General features: G+C 38.5%; 1 protein-coding gene across 2 annotated transcripts in view; it reads right to left on the reverse strand.

Moving 5' to 3' along the window:
* Nucleotides 1-21,097, reverse strand: part of AGMO (alkylglycerol monooxygenase) — a 358,382-nt gene that overhangs the window by 191,703 nt on the left and 145,582 nt on the right. For both annotated transcript variants that reach the window (XM_021000039.2, XM_021000037.2), the window contains exon 5: nucleotides 9,848-9,943. In XM_021000039.2, coding sequence (XP_020855698.1) covers nucleotides 9,848-9,943 — 96 coding nt within the window. The remainder of the gene's footprint in view (nucleotides 1-9,847; nucleotides 9,944-21,097) is intronic.

Here is a 21,097-nt window from a genome sequence, read left to right on the forward strand (position 1 = left end):
GTTTCTGCTTCATCATCATCATCATCATCATCATGCATCTACATGAGTAGCCTATGTCCTTTCCTGTGTTAGCTTCCTTTTGTGTATTATCTTCCCCTATTAGATTATAAACTCCTTCAGGGCAGGGGGTATGTTTCCTTTTCTTCCATCTGTCTCCAGCACTTAGTACCCATAGCTGTTGCTTAAATGTCCTGCTAGTTATTTCTTTTAAACAATTTTCCTTTAAAACACCACTCTGGGTAGAAAAATGGTGAAGTTTTTAAAGCAGTGGATTTAGGAGAAGTCAGGAAATAGAGTAGTGAGGAATAATTGAATTCAAACCCTGCCTCAAATACGTACTAGCTGTGTAACCTTGAATAAGTTGTTCAAACCCTTTCAGCTTCAATTTTCTCATATGTAAAAGGAAGATAATAATAGCACCTACCTATTGAGTTGTGAGGATTGAATGGGACAACATATGTAATGTGTCTTATGAACCTTAAAGTGCTATAAAACTGTGAGCTACTTGTTATTCTTGGTGTTGTTATTAGAAATTATTCTGGGGGTGGAACCAAGATGGTGGGGCAAAGCAGTGACTTGCTTGATCTCTCCCCCAAAGTCCTCCAAATACCTGTAAAAATTTACTCTAAAGAAATTCTAGAGCAGCAGAACCCACAAAAAGACAGAATGAAAATAATTTCTAGCCCAAGACAATCTGGGATGGTCTATAGAAAAGGTCTATTATGCTGGACTGGGAGAGGAGTGCAGTGAAGTGTGGGTGGTGCCAGCACAGACCAGGCCCCAGAAAACCCAGAGCAGACCTCAGGGGACTGAATCACAAACAGCTGTGGCATTTTCCAGACTGCCCAACCCACAAACATGCAAGACAACTAACAAGGTCAGTGGGAAAGGTCTTTTGGACGTTGATAAGAGAGGAGTTCCGTGCAGTTTCTGGAGCTCTCAGCCCACAGACCGTAAGAAGACTGAACAACTGATCAGAAGGAGATTACAGGAGTCTCTCTGCTGGCATTGAGGCAACATTCTATTGCTTAGACCATGCTTCGATCTGGGTGGCAGTCCTGAGTGGCAGTCTTGAGTGAGGAGGAGCATAGCAGAGCTTGTGGCAGCAATGGAGAGAGAATCCTCCTTATAGTTCCAGGGCAGAAAAGAGTACTATAGTCACTCACAGACCAGAGCAGGAGTGGAGTAAACACCCCTCCTTAGATCACACTACCTTGGAAGAACTGAAAAATTACAGGTCCCTAGAAATATCTCTAAAAACAGCTGCACAAAATCCATGAAGCTTGTGACAGTACCCTCTCCACAGTGGAGGCAGAGACCTACCCAAACAAAAAGTCAAATAATTGGCTGAGAACATGAGTAAACAGCAGAAAAATTCATACTATAGAATATTACTTTAGTGACAAGGAAGATAAAAACATGCAATCAGAAGATCCCAAAGTCAAAGCTCCTACATCCAAAGCCTCCAAGAAAAATGTGAATTGGTCTCAGTGCATGGAAAAGCTCAAAAAGGATTTTGAAAATCAAATAAGAGAAATAGAGGAAAAATTGGGAAGAGAAATGAGAGCGATGCAAGAAAATCATGAAAAGTGAGTCAACAAATTACTAAAGGAGATCCAAAAATAAATACTGAAGAAAATAACACCTTAAAAAACAGACTAGACCAAATGGCAAAAGAGGTTGAATGAGGAGCCAATGAAGAGAAGAATGCCTTTAAAAAGTGGAATAGAAGAAATGGTAAAGAGGTGCAAAAGCACGCTGAAGAAAATCATTCTTTAAAAATCAGAATGGAGGGACAGCTAGGTGGTGCGGTGGATAGAGGACTGGCCCTGGAGTCAGGAGGACCTGAGTTCAAATCCCGCCTCAGACACATAACACTTACTAGCTGTGTGACCTTGGGCAAGTCACTTAACCCCATTGCCTAGCCTAATAATAATAATAATAATAATAATAATAATAATAAGAAGAAGAAGAAGAAGAAGAAGAAGAAGAAGAAGAAGAAGAAGAAGAAGAAGAAGAAGAAGGGAGCAAATGGAAGCTAATGACTCTATGAAAAATCAAGAAATTATAAAACAAAACCAAAAGAATAAAAAAAATAGAAGATAACATGAAATATCTCACTGGAAAAACAAATGACCTGGAAAACATATCCAGGAGAAATAATGTAAAAATTATTGGACTACCTGAAAATATTGACATCATCTTTCAAGAAATTATGAAGGAAAACAGCCCTGATATTCTAGAATCAGAGCATAAAATAGAAACTGAAAGAATCCACTAATCACCTGCTGAAAGAGATCACAAAAGGAAAACTCCCAAGAATGTTATAGCCAAATTCTAGAGTTCCCAGGTCAAGGAGAAAATATTGCAAGCAGACAGAAAGAAAAAAAAAATCAAGTATTGTGGAAACACAATCAGAATAACATAAGATTTAGCTGCTTCTACATTAAGGGATCAGAGGGTATGGGATATAACATTCCAGAGGTCAAAGGAGCTAGGATTAAAACCATGAATCACCTACCCAGCAAAACCGAGTACAATTTATGAGGGGAAAAATTTCCATTCAATGAGAGGAATTTAATGCATTTTTGAAAAGCCAGAGCTAAATAGAAAAACTGACTTTCAAATACACGAGTCAAGAGAAGCATGAAAAGGTAAACAGGAAAGAAAAATCATAAGAGACTTTTTGAAGTTGAACTATTTACATTCCTACATGGAAAGCTGATATTCATAACTCATGAGACCTTTCTCATTAAGAGGGCAGTTGGAGGAATTATATACAGACAGAGAACTCAAGGTGAATTGGATATGAAAAAATATCAAAAATAAAATTAAGGGATGAGAGAGGAATGCACAGGGAGAAGGAGAAAGGGAGAGGCAGAATGGGGTAAAACATCTCACATAAAAGAGGCAAGAAAAAGCTTTTACACTGGTGGGGTAGGCGGGGGGAGGTAAGAGGGAATAAATGAACTTTACTCTCATCAGATTTGGTGTAAGGAGGGAATAACATATACACTCAATTGGGTATAGAAATCTTTCTTACCCTATAGGAAAGTGGGTGGGAAGGAAACAAAAGAGGGAGGGGTTATAGAAGGGAGCACAGATTGGGGTAGGGGTAATCAGAAGCAAACACTTTTGAGGAGGGACAGGGTCAAAGGAGAACGTACAAAAAAACAAAGGGCAGGATAGGAAGGAGGGAAATATAGTTAGTCTTTCACAACATGACTATTATGGAAGTGCTTTGCATGACTACACATATAAAACCTGAATTGAATTGCTTGGCTTCTCAATGAGGATAGGCAGGAAGGGAGGAAGGAAGAGAATTTGGAGCTCAAAGTTTTAAAAACAAAGGTTAAAATTTATTTTTATATGCAACTGGGAAATAAGATACACAAGCAATGGAGTATAGAAATCTATCTTACCCTACAGGAAAGTAGCAATGGAAGGTAGTATCAGAAGCGGGGGGGGCAGTGATAGAAGAGATGGCAGATTCTGTGAAGGGGTAATCAGAATGCACACTGTCATGGGCGGGGAGAGATGGAGAGAAATTTTGGAATCCAGGGTCTTGTGGAAATGAATGTTGAAAACTAAAAATAAATAAATTGAAAAAAGAAAAGGAAAAAAAAAAGAAATTATTCCAACTCTCCCCTCTAGGCCTGTGCATAGGTTGTATTCCTGGAATATTCCTCCCTCACCTCCCTACCTTCATTCAGGACTCAGCTTCTGTATCCCTTGCCATAGTAATTTCCATTGTTGTATGATACAGTAGACTGTGAGCTCCAAGAGGGTGGGGTCTCTCCCTTGTGTTCTTTCTTTGTATTTAGCGCCAGGAGCTTGCTGATTGGCTGATATTTACTTTATCCTTATTCTGAATTTATTTAACATTTATTGATCTCTGTGCATCCCAACACCCGGTCATGTAAGCTCTTTGGAGTCAGGGACTGTTTTGTTTTCTTTTTTCTTTTCTTTTTCTCTTTGTAACTCCAATTATCACCCAAGTACAATGCCTGGCATATACTAGGTGTTTAAGACGTGTTTGTTGAAATACATTGGATTAAAAAGGAGTAAAATGCAATGGAATTTTATGGGTTATAACAACCAATGAATATGAAGAATACAAAGGCTGCAGGAAAACTGGGGAAGCATAAGAACCAATGAAAAGTGAAGGAAGTAGATCTTGGAAAATAATATTCACAATGAGCACAACCCTGCAATCCCAAAGAACAGCAAGACAATTAGAACAGAAGACTGGAGGACTGCTTAGTCCCAAAGAAGGGATGACCTCTCTCTGGGGTTTTCCAGAGTTGGGGGATAGGGGTGGCTATAGCTTTGGAACTTCACACATGATGCAGATTTTTCCATTTGTTGTCTCGGATTTGTTCCTGATTTTTTTCACTTTTTACTCTTAAAAGGGATGGTTCTCTGTATCCACTGGGAAATGGAGGTGATGTAAATGCAAATCAAAGTTTAAAATTTAATAAAATAAAAAGAAGCAAGCTTCTTCTCCAGAACTTTCCCTGGACCCCAGTAGCTCTAGGACTGAATGTGATCTGGACATGGACCTTCTCCAATGTACGACATGGAAAATCAATGATATGGAAAACGTCATAGCAACAAGCCTTTTAACTATAGGCAGAAATTCAAACATGTTTGTTTATATATCTATTTAATAGCCATGTATAGCAACAGGACAGGCAAAATATTGCTACATTATTTTTCCCTGCAAAAGATATTGTTTGTCAGGTAATATCAGGTAATAGAAAGCTATGACCTACTATAGTAAGAAGTATGGAAGTATGGAAGTATTATTCTTCTTTCACTCTCATTTCCTACTTATTCTATCATTTCCCTTAGTAGGTCATGCCCTTTTACCTCCTCCAAGTAAATTTTGTTATTAAGTAATCTAGTTATATAATATCTTATTGATTGATGTAGTACTAAAGGTAAATTAATTTAGGCAGAATTATCATTTTTTCAACTTAAAGTTTATTTCTGAACTAAACCAGCAGAAATATGTACTTGTAACTTTCATATTTTTATAATTAATGTCTGCTGGTACAACCTAGCCATGAATATTGAATACCCCTCCAAAACTATCTTCATTTATTTCTTCTAAATGTTTTGTAATTATTTATACACATACATATATGTATATGTGTGTATACATATATACACACACATACATATATGTATGTGTGTATACATATATACACACACACACATATATAATATAGAGAGAGACACACACATAGAGGAAGAGAGAGTCAGACAGACAGAGACAGATAGACAGATGGATTACCAAAACTTTTATGCATTTTGTGTTTATTTTGAATTGAATTTCTCTTTCAAAAAAATGCTGTGGTTGTCAGGTGTATTTAGTTTGTATCTTGCTACTTCACTAAAGAACTCATGAATTTCTGTGAAGATGGGTGAGTAGGGCATTGAAAGGGTCATTATATTGTCACATAGTAGATAAAGAATTGAAATTTGAGTCACGAAGATGTGTTTTCTTTTTTCTTTTTTTTTTCTTTGTAACTCGTCTCAGATACTTACTAGTTATATGAAACTGACCAAGGCACTTCAGCTTTCTAAACCTCAACTACTCCATTGGTAAAGGGTGGGAAATAATAACTACTTCACAAGGATATTTTGAGGATCAAACGAGATAATCTATTTAAAGCACTTTACAAAATTTAAACTCCTTCTGCATGTCATATGAATTATTATTATTATTACTATCTTGCATTATTTTTATATGGATTTTCTATTCCCTACCAAAGCCTCACATACATATCCACTGGAGAGGCAGCATGGTACAGTAGATATAAAAAGCTGTCCTTCAGTCAATAATCAGTTCATAAACAGTTCTCAAGTATCTACTATATGCCAAGCATCTTTCGTGAGCTTCATAGTCACAAGAGCTGGATTCAGTCTTGCTTTTGACCCATAATGACTAAATGGAAAGAAATCCTTTAAGCTCTCAGGGCTCCAGTAACTCCCTAAGATTAAGTTACTTTGGAATTGTTTAGATAGATAGATAGATAGATAGATAGATAGATAGATAGATAGATAGATAGATAGACAGACAGAGATATAGACATAGACATAGATAGGTATAGATGATACAGATATATAGATATAGATATAGATACAGATATAGATATAGAGAGATATATTTCCATTAAGGGGTACTTCTCTTTATAAATGAACTCCTAGATTTGGAGACCTTCCCCCCAAAAAAATATAGATTCACATCCATGTGATATATGTTACATGACAATTGATTGTGATTATAGCTCAAGTCCACTTATTGAGTAGACAGAATCCCAGCAACTGAAACCACCTGGAACATACTGGGTGTTGTGAAACCAATGAAAAAGATCTAGAAGCTGCCAAAAGTAGACTGGCTCTCAAAAAGCCCAGGCATTTTACTTCTTGAGAGAGACAAAACTGCAATGCCTAGATGTCTCTATGGGTCATTAAAATATGGGGAGAGGATGATGGCCACATAAAAAATCATAGAAAGCTTCCCTGGACTTATGTTCTACACGCTCCCTTGGTCTAGAAGTACAATGACTCATGATCATCTATCAGTTGGATTTAATTGCTATGGGTATCACATAGCTTTTAGGGTTGGTTTCCTTTCTTTCATTCTTTTTCTTTTTAGTGGGCTTGGGCTTCCCTGGAGGGAAGAGCTGGTTATAGGCACCCAATCCTCTCCTCAAAGTCCCATTCTTAGCTGCATTGTCACTTCTCTGCCCTTTTCTCTTGCTATTCATTTTAGCCCATAAGTTATCTGCTGCTGAGACAAAAAACCCTTAATCCTGGAGAAAATATTCCAAGTAGCATGACTATGGACCAAACCACTTTTTTGCTAGCTTTCTGCAGCTCTTGGATTTCTCCTCCAGGCCACAGCCTGCGGAACCTTGAGAAGTTGTATTTTATGTCCTAAAGCTGGAAACAGTGAAAAGAAAAATAAAAGGCAGGGAATAGAGCCCTAGAAAAAAGGAGCTAGAAGGAAAATGGATATTTTGAACTATTCCAAATTCCATTACAACTCTCCCCAAATTGGGAAGAGATCCTTGCTTCCTCAAAGTGTTGTTTGTTTGCTTTTATCTCTCTGGGCCTCAGTCACCTTACCTGTAAAATGAAGGGATTGGACCTAATAACCCCTAAAATCCCCTACAACTCTAGCTCTATATTCCAAGGATCCTGGGAGTGTGAGAAAAATCACACCCGTTTTCCTTTGCATTGGAGTATAGAAGAGATGTTCCTAGATAGTTCTCCAGGATCAGAGAAGCAATAAAGCCTGCCCTATTAAGTCCCCTGAAATCCAGCTGCCCTGAATGGATTGTTGGTGGTGGTGGCAGTGATGGTGTTGTTGTTATTGTTTGTCCTCCCTTCTCAAAGAGGACTAGGACATCACGGAGGTGATATCATGACTTTCAAGTGATTAAGTGAGGGAGGGCTGTGCATGTCACCAACCTCACTTTCTCCTCCAGAGCTATCTGGGTCCAGTGGCAAGATAAAGATTGGGAAAACTGGAGATGGCCCAATTAAACTGGTCATCATAGGGAGAAAGATGTTAGTGGACAAGAAATTAACAAGCTGAAGCAAGAAAGTTGCCCTCCAATCAATGCCTATGATTGGAGATTTCTGGGCATAGCAGCCCCACTGCCCTATGTAGAAGGGAATGAGGAGAGAAGGGAAGTGCATATATCTTTGATGATCCATAAGGTCTTCAATTACTATTTGTTCATCTGGAAATATCCCAGGTGGACTAATTTAGAGCAGTATCTTGACTCTAAATATTTCTTCTGGTCATATTAGGCAGAAATCTTTGTCACCTCCATCAGCACTTTCTCAACTCCAAATGCTCACCAGATCATGAAATATTGAGATGACTACTTGGACATCCTCTTCAATTAGCAAAATTAAGTCAAATAAACTAGAAACAACCCCAGCAACAAGGGATTTCCCAGTAAGTACTGACTGACATGGAAGAATTCAAATGGTAATTTTTGAGTGCCCCGTCACCATCTAGTCATGGCTACAGCTACAGAATTGAATACCTCACAAAGTAGGCATCTGGTGGGTTGGTTATGAGCATAGTTCACTTTTTTTATTGAAGGAATTAAGATTGTAAGGAGAATATCACAGAATGTGATCCAAAGGCCTTTGGAATTTCAGGAAGAAAATGAAGCGAAATGAAAGATATCTATGCTAATTAAAGATCACTAAACAAGAAAAGAATCAAGTGAACTTTTTAGGGTCCTAAAAATAGAGCAGATGAGGAAAGAGGATAAAGATTCCAGCACATAAATAGAATTCAGGATTGGAAGTCAAGAAGATATGGGTTCAAATCCTCTCCAGGTCACCTATTTGCTGTGTGGCTAAGAATAAGTCATGTTGCCTCTCTGATGCTCCATTTCCTCATGGGGATGAGGATAATAATAATCACAGGGCTATTATGAGGACAAAATCAGACATAAATCCCATTCTAAATGTTAAGTGCTACATCAGTGTCAGCCATCATTAAGATTCCCTCCTCAAGGTGATTTTTATTGTAGCCTGATTTCGGGGGGGGGGGTGGGAATAACGTGAAGAAAACAAAGTCAAGAGGTCATTCAGGACAAAATCTTATCTATTCATATGCAGGGCAGCTAGGTGATGCAGTGGATAGAGCACTGGATCTGGAGTCAGGAAGACCCAACTTCAAATTTGGTCCATGAAACTCACTAGTTCTTGACCCTGGGCAAATCACTTCACCCTTTTTGTCTCAGTTTCCATATCTGTAAAATGAACTGGAGAAGAGAATGGCAAACCAATCCATTATCTTTACCAAGAAAACCCCCCATAGGGTCCCAAAGAGCCAGACACAACGAAAATGACCGAAGAACAACAACAATCAGTACTCTCGTCAGGTTTTTTTTTTTGTCACAATCGCATTTCCACCTGTGCTGATAGGAGCAGGGACTCAAGAGTGCGAGAGCTTACAGACACCATGGAGACCATTTTGTCTGAACCCACGTTGTCAAAGAAAATCTGTATACCTGTCAGAGGAATTCTCAATGAATCACCAACTCTTTTTCTAATAAATAACAAAAGTGTGAAAAGGTGCCTGTGTGTAAAAGGCAAAAGTTTGCAGCTTTCAGACTGTAGTCATTTTATTTGTCATTTTAATGACTCTGGTGCAGGAGATTTTTCACTTTTATACCAAGCATTAGTGACTGTAAAACCTTACCAACTCATCCCAAGGTAAAGGCTTAGGATTACAGTTTTATTTTCATATATGTTAGCCCAGAAGTCACTCTTCTGATGCATATAATGTTTTTATGATGCCCCCCAATAAGTTGGAATACTGTTTATGAACAACACAAATAGACAATTCGAAAATCTTCACAATACCACAATCGGTATGATTCCAATTTTCTGCTTACCATTTCCTCGAAATATTCTGATACTTCTGATTAAAGGTTTCATTGTGGATAAAAAGATATTTCTAATTGGAATTTCTATTTCTAGGACTAAAGGAATTTCAGTATCCTTCCTCTTACCATACTCAATAAGCTACAATACAACACACACTCATATTAAAATCTGGTATTAAAATGTTTTTGATACTTTATAGTTCAAAAATGGTTTTATTTAATTGGGACCAACTGGCCTCATTGCTTCTTATAAACTTAGCAATATATATTCTGCAAGAGAAATAAAAATGAACAGCTGTTTTTCCTTAAAGAAAGCAGACAAAGATTTTTCTTACACAATAAATCAGTTGCTAGCAGATTTCCAGGACATTGCCTCAGGCCAGCTGTTTAGGTAGAGGTTTTAAAACAGTATTTACCTCAGTGTGTATCCAAAACTGGTAGAGAAGATTGAACTGGAGATGTACAGCATACACCGGAGGAGGGATGATGAGTGCCAGGGGACAGTAAAAGATCTGACAGAGAAAAAGCAAAAAGACAGTCAAAAAAAAACTGAGAGAGTGAACTCTCAAGTGGAAATAAACATGAATAAAAATCAGTGACTCCACAGCCTGAGTGTATGTTTCAGGCATGTATAGTTAAAAAAAAATCTTATACATTTCTTAGCCATTTGGACTTCATGACATTTGTTTTCCATTCTGTAATGAGGTTAAAGCTATGCGGAAAACTCAGTCTGCTGACAGTCTTTTAAAGAATTGAATCCTGTGTGTTGACATAGCACACTCCCTGTGTTAGCCTGTTAACCTTGGGAAGCTGAGAACATGATTCTTTTCCAGAGGGAAATTTTCTCGAGATGCTCTTTTCCCTCAAAGGCAGGTCGATGGATAGATAGTTAGCAAAACTAGAGAGATGAAGGGAATCTCCTAGTAAACTGCTTAATAATTACTTGTTGATTGACTGGTTGAGACCTGATGGAGATCCAGCAAACCACACAAATCCCTCATTTACAGATTGTGACCTGAAGAGCCCAGAAGGTGACACAGGCAGTTTGTGGCTGAGCTTGGATTTGAACTCAGCTCCTCTCACTCCCAAGCCAGATCCACATTAATAAAAGTTAAATTTCATTCATTCTATCTTATTCTATTTTGTTCAAGTGAGTCACAGAGTTTAACTTCAAATTCTAGAAAAGGGTTCTCTCTCTCTCTCTCTCTCTCTCTCTCTCTCTCTCTCTCTCTCTCCCCCTCCAATCCCCAACCCCATTCTTTGCTCCCTGTATCCCTCAACTTTGCATGTGGATGTATACCATAAATGAGGGTGCTTGTAAATACACATGCTTATGGAAAGAGAGAGAAGGGAAGAGGACAGGATTTGGATTCAAAAAACCTGGGTTCAAATCTCAGCATTGCTAGTCATATAAGTCACTCTCCCTTCTTAGGGTTAAGGTTTCTTACCCATGAAATGGGGGAGTTGGATTAGATGAGATCTAAGATCCCTTCCAGCTCTGAATCTATGACATATGAATAGGAGCTGATGAATCTGAAGGGAAAGGGAACAGATTTTACTATTTCAATGACTTCTTGAAGAGAATAACTAGATATAGGTTACCATCACTCATTGGTACCACCTATGATGTCATTGATCATCTTCTAAAGCAACAACCATCATCTATAAAAACCACCAGGGGAAAAGCAAACAATATGACAACAACAAACAATCATAAGAGAGGGTCAAGAATCATGGCAGGCTGGTGGAAGCAAAATCTTCTCGGGCTGTATTTTCTAACAGACGGAAACGCTTCTGCCTTTAGGAAAACAACTTCTGCTCTGACCACAGGGCTGGTTTGCATCCACAAGTAAACAGAAGCTAATGTTTTCTTCTAATTGCTTTGATCCTTCTAGAATTACTGTGTGTTGGCAGGAAATATTTTATTAAATGAAAAACTCCATAGGCACAGGAGAGGAAGAAACAGCATGACTTCCACTTTCCACGTTTGAATGTAACCCAGTGTTCCTAATTCAGAAAAGCCAGAAAGTCGCAAAACTGATCTTTGAGGTTACTTCTGCCTTGGAGAAATAAATACCTTTGAACTTGTTTAAAGCTATTTGTCTGCAATTAGGCAAAATGTCATCTCAAGGATTTCCTGTAATTCTCTATTTTTTGCATAAGAATAGGCTGATTTATATGACTCTTTTCTTTTTTCCATGTTCATTGATGACCTCAAGAATTCCACGAAGGCAGAGACCATTTCTTATACAAACTTTATATCTCCCTTGGCTCTGAGCAGAGGACATGGAGCACAGGAGAAAACTTTCTAAATGTTGTCAGCTTACTTTGTATTTATTGTATTCCTTACATCATTATATAAAAAAAAGTCAAGTCATTTCTTTGGCCTGTGGCCACCCCAAAGGACGTTTGGCCCAATCATTTTATGTAGTTTCCATTAAGACACAATAAATATGGGAAGTCCTTAGATGATTTGATCCCTTCCTGAATATATTATTGAAGAGCAAATAGCATCTCCAGAGACAATTGGATTGACTAATATTGCTAAAGTGAGATGCCATCAGGAGAAAAAGAAAAGGTGGAAAATGTCTCAAGTTTAAATAACTGCTTCAGTTCCTCAGTCTATGACAGTGAAATCCTTCTTTTGGACTCCCCTTTGGGTCCATTTACACTACATTTAAAATAGACTAAACTAATTAATTAACTTGGCTAATGTGAGAGCTAAAATCCTTCACTTTCACAAAATCTTGTCAAACATGAGGTCCAAATCCTTAATTTCACTCACAGTGAAGAGAACTAATGGATGGTGAAGTGCATGAACATGGTGTGGGAGTCTTAAAGAGTCTAACATCTTTCTAAATGCCAAAGCAATTCTGAAGATACCAAGGCTGAGCACTGTCCACTATCCACTTTGTCATTCAACAAAGTCTTTTCTCTCTTGAATGATATTTTAAAATCCCTATCTGCATTTATACTTTTAAAGAGAAATAGCATTCTTTTTATGCTGTCCCAACATAAAGCCCGGCAAAGTTGGGGACATAATCACTGAGCTCAGGATTAGAGAAGGGCTTCTGATAAGATCATACTTAGATGGCTCATCATAGTGCAGAAAGAACCCTGGCTCTTCTAGATGGTCAGAGCATTTGTCAAGTTCTCCATAGCTGGAATGACCTAGAGTTCCTTTTGGAAATGTATTGGGAGTCCTCAGTTTGGAAAATTGTCCTAGCTACATTAAGAGAAGCTCATTACCAGGAGCTTGGAGGCCAAGTGACAGATTTTTGTTGTTGTTGTTGTGGAGGCTCAAAAACTGAGAACGTCTGTCCATTAAGATATAGAGGCTCCATCTACTACAGTGATAGGTGGTGCCTTCATAAGGATCCAATCAAGGATCTCTGAAGGGATTGCAATAGAACAAGAATAATGGCAAGCAATTCTTTTCATATGGCACAGTTTACTCATTACGATTTCCTCTACATTGTGGATACTAGACATAGGCAAAGGATTGTTAATTAAGACTTATAAGAGGTCTTGGAGCTCATAAGGCCCAATGTTCTTATTTTATAATTAAGGAAACTGAGGCCCAGAGAGATGAAGTCATTTATTATCACATAAATAGTAAGTGGAGGAGCCAAAATTTAAACCCAGGTCTTCTGATTACAAATGCCAGACTTTTTCCTAGAGCCATGATGCCTCCTGTATTTATTTGCCTATTGTTTTGTTCAGTCATTCAGTCATGTCTGACTCTATATGACCCTATGGACAGTCTATAGGGTTTTCTTGGAGAAGATACTAGAGTGGTTTGTCATTTCCTTCTTCAGTGTACCCCCATTTTCCAGATGAGGAACTGAGGCAAATAGGCATTGAGTGACTTGACCACAGTCACTCAGCTAGTAAGTGTCTGAAGCTACATTTCAACTCAGATCTTCCTGACTCCAGGTCCAGTGCCCTCTCCATTGAGCCACCAAGCAGCCTATCAGGGAATTTAAAATCTGCCTCAGTTTGTTTCTTTGCCAGATCTCAGAGGCTCACTCTAATGTAGTCTGTGGATATCACTTGTGTAGTCTGTGGTAGAATGTAACTCATTTAAAACTTTATGGTGACTGAAGCACAGAAAGAAGAGAAGAGAATGAACATTTTTTTCTTTTTTTAACTTTATTAATTTATTTTGATTTATCAACAATAATTTCCATAAGCTTTTGAGTTTTAAATTTTTCTCCCCTTCCCTCCCCAAGACAGAGCACAGTCTGATATAGGCTATACACATACATTCCTATTAAACATATTTTCATATTAGTGATGTTGTAAGGAAGAACTAGAACCAACAGGAGGAACCCCCAGAAAGAGGAAGCAAAAAAAAAAAAAAACCACAAAAGAAAAATAGCAAATAGTGTGCTGTGATCTGCATTCAAACTCCATAGTTCTTTCTGTGGATGTGGATAGCATTTTCCATCATGAGGCCTTTGGAGATGTCTTAGATCCTTCTATTGCTGAGAAGAGTTAAATCTATCAATATGAATCATTGTACAACATGGCTATTACTGTGTACAGTGTTCTCCTGGTTCTGCTCACTTCACTCAGCATCAGTCCATATAAGCCTTTCCAGATTTTTCTAGTCTGCCTGCTCATCATTTCTTATAGCCCCATAGTATTCCATTACATTCATATACCACAACTTGCTCAGCCATTCCCCAATTGATGGACATCCTCTCAATTTCTAATTCTTTGCCACCACAGACAGAGCTGCTATAAATATTTTTGTACATGTAGTTCCTTTTCCCATGTGTATGATCTCTTTGGGATATAGCCCTAGAAGTGCTATTGCTGGATCAAAGGGTATGCACATTTTTATAGCCCTTTGGGAATAGTTCCAAATTGTTCTCCAAAATGGTTGGATCATTTTACAACTCCACCAATAATGCATTAGTGTTCTAATTTTCCCGCATCTTCTCCAACATTTACAATTTTCCTGTTTTATCATGTTGACCAATCTCATAGATGTGATATGGTACCTCAAATGAAGTCAAAATGGGTTCATGATTTAATATAAAGGCTGATACTGTAAGCAAACTGGGAGAACAAGGAATACTTTACACATCAGATTTATGGAGAACAGAAAAACTGATGACCAAACAGGACATAGAGAACATTATGAAATGCAAAATGAATAACTTTGATTACATTAAATTGAAAAGGTTTTTGCACAAACAAAGCCAATGCAACTAAGATTAGAAGGAAAGCAAAAAATTGGGAAAGAATTTTTACAACCAGTCTCTCTGATAAGGGCCTCATTTCTAAAATATGTAGAGAATTAAGTAAAATTTATAAGAATACAAGTCATTCCCCAATTGAGAAATGGCCAAAGGATATGAACAGGCAGTTCTCAGATGAAGAAATTAAAGCCATCTATAGTCATATGAAAAAAAATGCTCTAAATCCCTATTGATTAGAGAAATGAGAATGAATATTTGTGTAGCACCTATTATGTTCAGGCACTGTGCTAAGCATTTTATAAATATCATCTCATTTTATCCTCACAACCCACAGAGGTAGGTGCTGTTATTACCTCCATTTTACAGTAGAGGAAACTGAGGCAAACCACACAGCTAGTACATATTTGATACTGCATTGGAACTAAGATCTTTGTGACTCCAGGCCCAGAACTGTATCCACTGTGCCAGCTACTGCCTCTGCAGCTAGAAGGCAAGCATGGTGTGCAGTTTAATTGCCAGTCAATGGCTTAGTCTTTTTATCTGTCAAGATGGGGGGCAAATGCTTTAAAGATTCTCACCATAGTCCATGAAAATAGTCTAGCTCCTCCTTCTACTCCCAAAGGATCCACAGAGGTTTTGTTATTTTTTTTTCTTTTTCCTTTTTTAAATATGGCAATCTTTAAATATGAGGGTGGAATTGCTAAAGATTTAAAGGCGTGATCATGCACCGGGGTCTATAGGGACTTCTTTTGTCCAGACATGTCTATTCTTAAGTACTATAAGCAACGTGAATTTAGCTACAGGTTTATTTATCCACCAGGCTATAAGTCCTTTAAGCCCCAAGGATGAGCAATAGAACCTTCACTCCCAGTAACACTGAAGTAACAAAGTGAGATTTGCTTTGAAACTTTTGTCTGCCCCAAATCTCTATGTTCTCATGGAACAATCACAATGTACTAAATTGTAGAGAGAAGTGTGTTGACTGGAGTCCTGTAGCTTCTCCAATGTTTGTAAAAGGGGAAGAGGAAGGAGTAAAGCAACACCAATGGCAGGAAAACAATGGGTGTTAAAACCAATACTTTTGGACAGCATGGCATTGTCTAAAGGCTCAAGAACCATTAAGGGGGTCTAGCCCACATGTCACAGACCTCATTTTATACTTGATAAGCCATTTATGATGGGGGTGGTTTGGTGGGGGGAGGGCAGACAGTGTTGGAAAGGGTCATGGTCAGATCTGGCCTTAAGAACATTTTGCTAGAAGAATGAGTATAGCCAGGGAGTAAGAAGACAGCATTAACCGTGATTGTGTTATGGGGGACCATATACACAGAGACCCAGAAACGGGACAGGACTTTGGGGGAAGGGATGGAATGACATGAAAATACATCAAAGGGGAAAGTGAGATGTAGGGAAGTCATACTATGATTGAGGAGTCAATAGACACAGGTTGAGTGCGCTCAGAAGTTAATTTAACATAACTGATTCCTGAAACGATAGTGTTTCAAAAAAGGATGGGGACAGTCTGTTATCCACACAGAAGTCTTTGGCTCTAGAGGTCATGATGGAAGGAAAGAAGTTACTAGTCATCTAATTCATTTCTTTTCTGATTTACTAAGTGAATCATCAAGTCATCTGCAAATAGGAATAATTTTGTCTCCTGGTGCCCAGCAGTAAGACATTAAAATTTTTCTCTCTTATTTTATTGATATGATTCACAATTTTAGTACTAATTGAAATAATACTGTAGGAGAGGGGCAGCTGTCATGTATCCCTATGGTTATTAGCTCATGTTTTTGTTTTTGTTTTTTGCTTTTTCCCCCTCAACAATTGATATAGATAAAGATAAATTACATGTAAGTATAGAAAATATTTTATTTTTAAAAGCATTTCCAAGAATCTACTTTTCAGGTTTTTTTTAAATGAGTACTATAATTTTCATTTCATAATATTAGTTTTCTGGATTATAGGATTATTTATGCTGTTTTCCTTATATTGAACTCTCTTTGCCCCCCTAGGACCAATCAGCAGTTTGGTAGACTCCATTTTTCTTAATTACTGTTAATATTACATGTGTTTGTATATTGAGGTGGCAAGGCAGTGTAGAACAGATATTAATTGTTCTTTAAACATTTCATAGAATTCACTTTGGAATTCATCTGGATTGAGGGTTTCTTTCCTCCTTTTGATAATTTATTTTGCTTGCTGCATCTCTCTTGGAAATAGGGTTAAGTTCTCAATTTTAAAAAATTGTCTATACTTGACCATTTATTTTCTCTGAATTCTCAGTTTTGGTTTCCATATGTATTTCGATGTTAGTATCTGAAAATTATTTGTCTATTTTCCATACATTTTTCATTTTTATTGTCATTCTTTTTAACATAATAATTATTTCTATTTTTTTCTGTGCCTGACTCATTCAGATTCTTCTTACTCCGTCTCCTTTTGTGTCTACATCTTTTGCTTATGTTTCTAGTATAACGCTTCTGAGCCAAAAACATCCTCAGTGTCTGAAACAGATATCTCCTGCTTATCTTGGGACTTTCCACCTGGGATTCAAGGCTGTCAGATCTACAGAGTGCAGATGTTCTCCTCAGTTTCCCTTCTTCAATTCCAGGGCTTAATGATGCTAATTTGAGATTTAAAAGCCAATGTCTCCTAAGAGAGAACATGCCCTGGAAAGCAGCCACCCCTAGGGCAGTACTCTACTTCCCAGAACTCATGCTCACTAACCCTCAGAGCTTTTCAGCCCATGCAGGACCTCCTTTGATACAAGCTCCAAGTTGACACTTGCTGTAGTCCTGTCCAGGCATAAGTGCTAACAGCCCGGGCCCTTTAAGGTTTGAAAAGTGATTTGCGTATGCTAGCTCATTTATTCCTAACTACAACCCTAGGAAACAGGTGCCACAATTGTTCTCACTTTACACACACTTGGGTGCTGACGTGGCTCTGTACTTACTTTTTTTGCATCTATTTACCTGCCAATTTTCTTATTTGAAATGGGGGGGTAATGGGCCTCCTGGATATATCTGTTAACTGTTAAATTGGTGAATTAATTATTACATACAGAAATGTATATGAAATGGAAAGGAACATATCTATCCTAATAAAGAATTTGTTTTCTAATGAGGAACATATGTAGATTAGACAGATAGACAGATAGATAGATAGATAGATAGATAGATAGATAGATAGATAGATAGATAGTTATAATAATGCATAGGTTTAGATGGAATAAACATAAAATTATAAGGTAACTAGGGAGGGGGAATTAGCATTTGGAGAATATTTGAAAGCCACATTAAATGGGCAACCTTTGTTGAATCCAACTTGCAGAACACTCACACTTTGGTTTAGTGTATCTAGTTAACATCAGGCTTTTAACATCAACTATTATTATTATTTTTTTTATATTAGATTATCAACTTAATTTAACAGTAGTTTAAACCAAAAAAGTTTCCCTCTGGTGTGCCAGCCATCACAAGGGAGAAGAAGAGTTTTCTGAGCATAAATTACTTTTTTCTTTGATAGTTGCATTTTCCCTTTGAAGACATAGCCAATTAATCATCTATTCCAAGGTGCATTGTTGCCTTAGCAACTTCCAAGTCCCATGACTTGTTTATCATTCCATGCAAAGAGAGCTTGAAAGGATGAGGAGGAAACAAGAACCTCTGAAAGGTCACTCTGTCTGTTTTTGGTCTCCAGGGAGATTCAGATCAAACCCACCAGAGAGCTATCACAAGGTGGATTCTACTTATTCAATAAAATTGTAAATAGATTTTGAAGAAACAGGACAACTTGCTGTCACTAAATAGGAATACTTGAAACACACAGGCTCATCCACTCATTCACCAACCAAGACAGGCTTTGATGCCTTTGCCCTTGAATAATGGAGAACATGGATTCTGAGCTGTAGGAGACCCTGGAGGTCATTGAGTTTAAACCCTTCCATTTCACAAATGAGGAGACTGATGACCAGAAGAGAGGTGACTTTCCTCAAGCTATGTAGCTAGTGACTGGCCTGATGTTAGCACTCTATCCATGTGGCTGGACTGCCTCTCTGTGGTTCCACTCCTCCCCGGGAGATGGGCCAGCTCTTTCTTTGATCAGCCCACTCAATCTGAAGTTGGCAGAGTAAAAAGGGGGTGTGATCTGCTTGAGCCAAGGATGGAACAGGGGAAAGCCACCTCCGAGGGGTGAAGCAATGCCTGGGCAGGTTTCGCTGTGCTCGAACCATTAAACTGGGGGCTTCTCAAGGCTGGGACAGTCTTTTGCCTTTCTTTGTATCCCCAAAGCTCAGCATTGTTCCTTGCCTTAATAAATATTATTGACTGACCAAACCAGAGCCCTCTGTCCCATCATTTCTATTCTAGGAGCCTCAGTAAGGAATAGAATTCCTCCTTCAAGGATGTACTAGCTGTGTGACTTTGGGAAAATCACTGACTCTTCTGAGTCATTCCTCTCATCTGTAAAATAGGGGAAAATAATATATTTACTATTGACAAGATTTGTGGCAGCAAATGATGATATAAACCAGATGGTGCTATACAAATGTGAGGGCTGTTGTTATTTTAATGAAATGTTGTTTTATAAATCCATGTAGTTATTTACACACATAAATGTGTATAAGCACATGTACAAATATATGTATATACCTAAATTTATATTATTATTTAGTCATTTTTCAGGCATGTCCAACTCTTTGTGACCCTATTTGGGGTTATCTTGGCAGAGATCCTGGGGTGGTTTACCACTTCCTTCTCCAGCTCATTTTATACATGGGGAAACTGAGTCAAACACAAGGTTAAGTGACTTACCCAGAGGCACACAGCTAGTAAGTGTCTGAAGCCAGGAAGATGTCTTCCTGACTCTAGAACCAGGGCTCTTTCCACTGTACCACCTAGCTATTCATAATTTATGTGTATGCATATATATGTGTATACATAATTGTTCACATATACAAATATACATTTCTAAAGCAAAAAACCCCTTTGATAACCTCAATTCGCCTCTGTAGAAGTGAGGGATCTAAGAGTTAGACATCTATATGGTACAGTATTTAGAATGCTGGACCTCAGTAAGATCTAAGTTCAAATCCTACATCAAACACTTGCTAGTGTATGACCATGGGCAAGTCATTAACTCTCCATGCCTCAGTTTCTTCATCTGTAAAATGGAGAGAAGAAACATCTATCTCTCAGGGTGGTGATGAGGATGCAGTCATAAAGTGCTTAGCCAACCTTAAAATGTTACATAAATGCTCGTCAATATTATTATTAAAATTGCTGTGTCCAGTTTCAAATTTACCCCCATGTCCAGCGTTTGGACAATGAGAAAAGCCAAGCTGGGTCAGGGTCATTACAATGCAGAGAGGCTAATACATCAAGTCAAGCTTACACCTGAGGCAGCAGTGGGGAAAGCAAGTCTCGAAGTGCCAGTATCCCTTACTGCAGCCTAGATAGAATGCCAGGTCCTCGAGGTCTGGGCCTATTTCCCATCTGGCCTTGCACTCCCACACTCAGCAGAGTGCCTGGCGTATAACAAATAGCACTTAACGCATGTTGATTGGCTGGCTATGTTTCACTAAATTCAATGCAGGTCAATTGAACAAGCTTTTTAACAAATGATTCTTATGTGTAAGGCCCTGAGAATACAAAAAATGACCAAGTGAATGAATGGATGCAGAGCATTTATTATGTATTCACTATGCATTAAGAACTGGGGACGTCAGAGCAACATCTTGCCCTCAGAGGACTTGCATTCTGCCAGGGGCAGACAATTGTCATGGGCAGTAGTGGCCAAGAACAGATGGCTTGATCTGGGCAGTCACAGAAGTGGTGACAAGAGCCAGAATAGAGTTGATTCCCAGGCCCTTTCCACAAGCAGCCAGAGTTTTGATTTTTTCCTATTCCCATAATAAAAGCTTGGAGTATATGGCTGGATGACATGTGAAGGCCAGCTCTGTGGCCTGGCACGGCCTGAATAAGGTCAGTTGTCAGGGACTCACTCCCCAATTCGGACGGCATAGACTCAAGGTATGTGGTCTAAAGCTGAGCAGAGATTGGGAGTAGCATTATCTACTATGATAATATATTCATATGAGAAAATCCAGGAAGCAAAGGAAGGCTACATGGTGGAGAATGTGCTTGCCTTCTTTGACAATCACCCAATACAGTAAGCAATATGGTCACGTAACCAATTAATCTGGCAGGTGGGGGTTCCAGCCTGGTCTCTGCCTTTCACTGCATGGCCTTGGTTGGGCCTGTTCTGCTGAGCAGGGAGGCTTCAGTTTGTGGGCTGGCAGGAAGAGACCAGCACTAGCGCCCAAGGCCTGCTACAGGGGGTCATAGGAGAAAGCCGCGTCCTCCATTCTTTCCTCCTAGCACAAGGGACTTCAACCCCAGCTGGCGCTGCACAAAACAAAGACGTACAAAAGGTATTCTCTGGCCTAAAGGAAGG

This window comes from Phascolarctos cinereus, unplaced genomic scaffold (genome assembly GCF_003287225.1).
Source record: "Phascolarctos cinereus isolate Bilbo 61053 unplaced genomic scaffold, phaCin_HiC Scaffold_1;HRSCAF=81, whole genome shotgun sequence".
In the NCBI taxonomy this organism is placed as follows: domain Eukaryota; kingdom Metazoa; phylum Chordata; class Mammalia; order Diprotodontia; family Phascolarctidae; genus Phascolarctos; species Phascolarctos cinereus.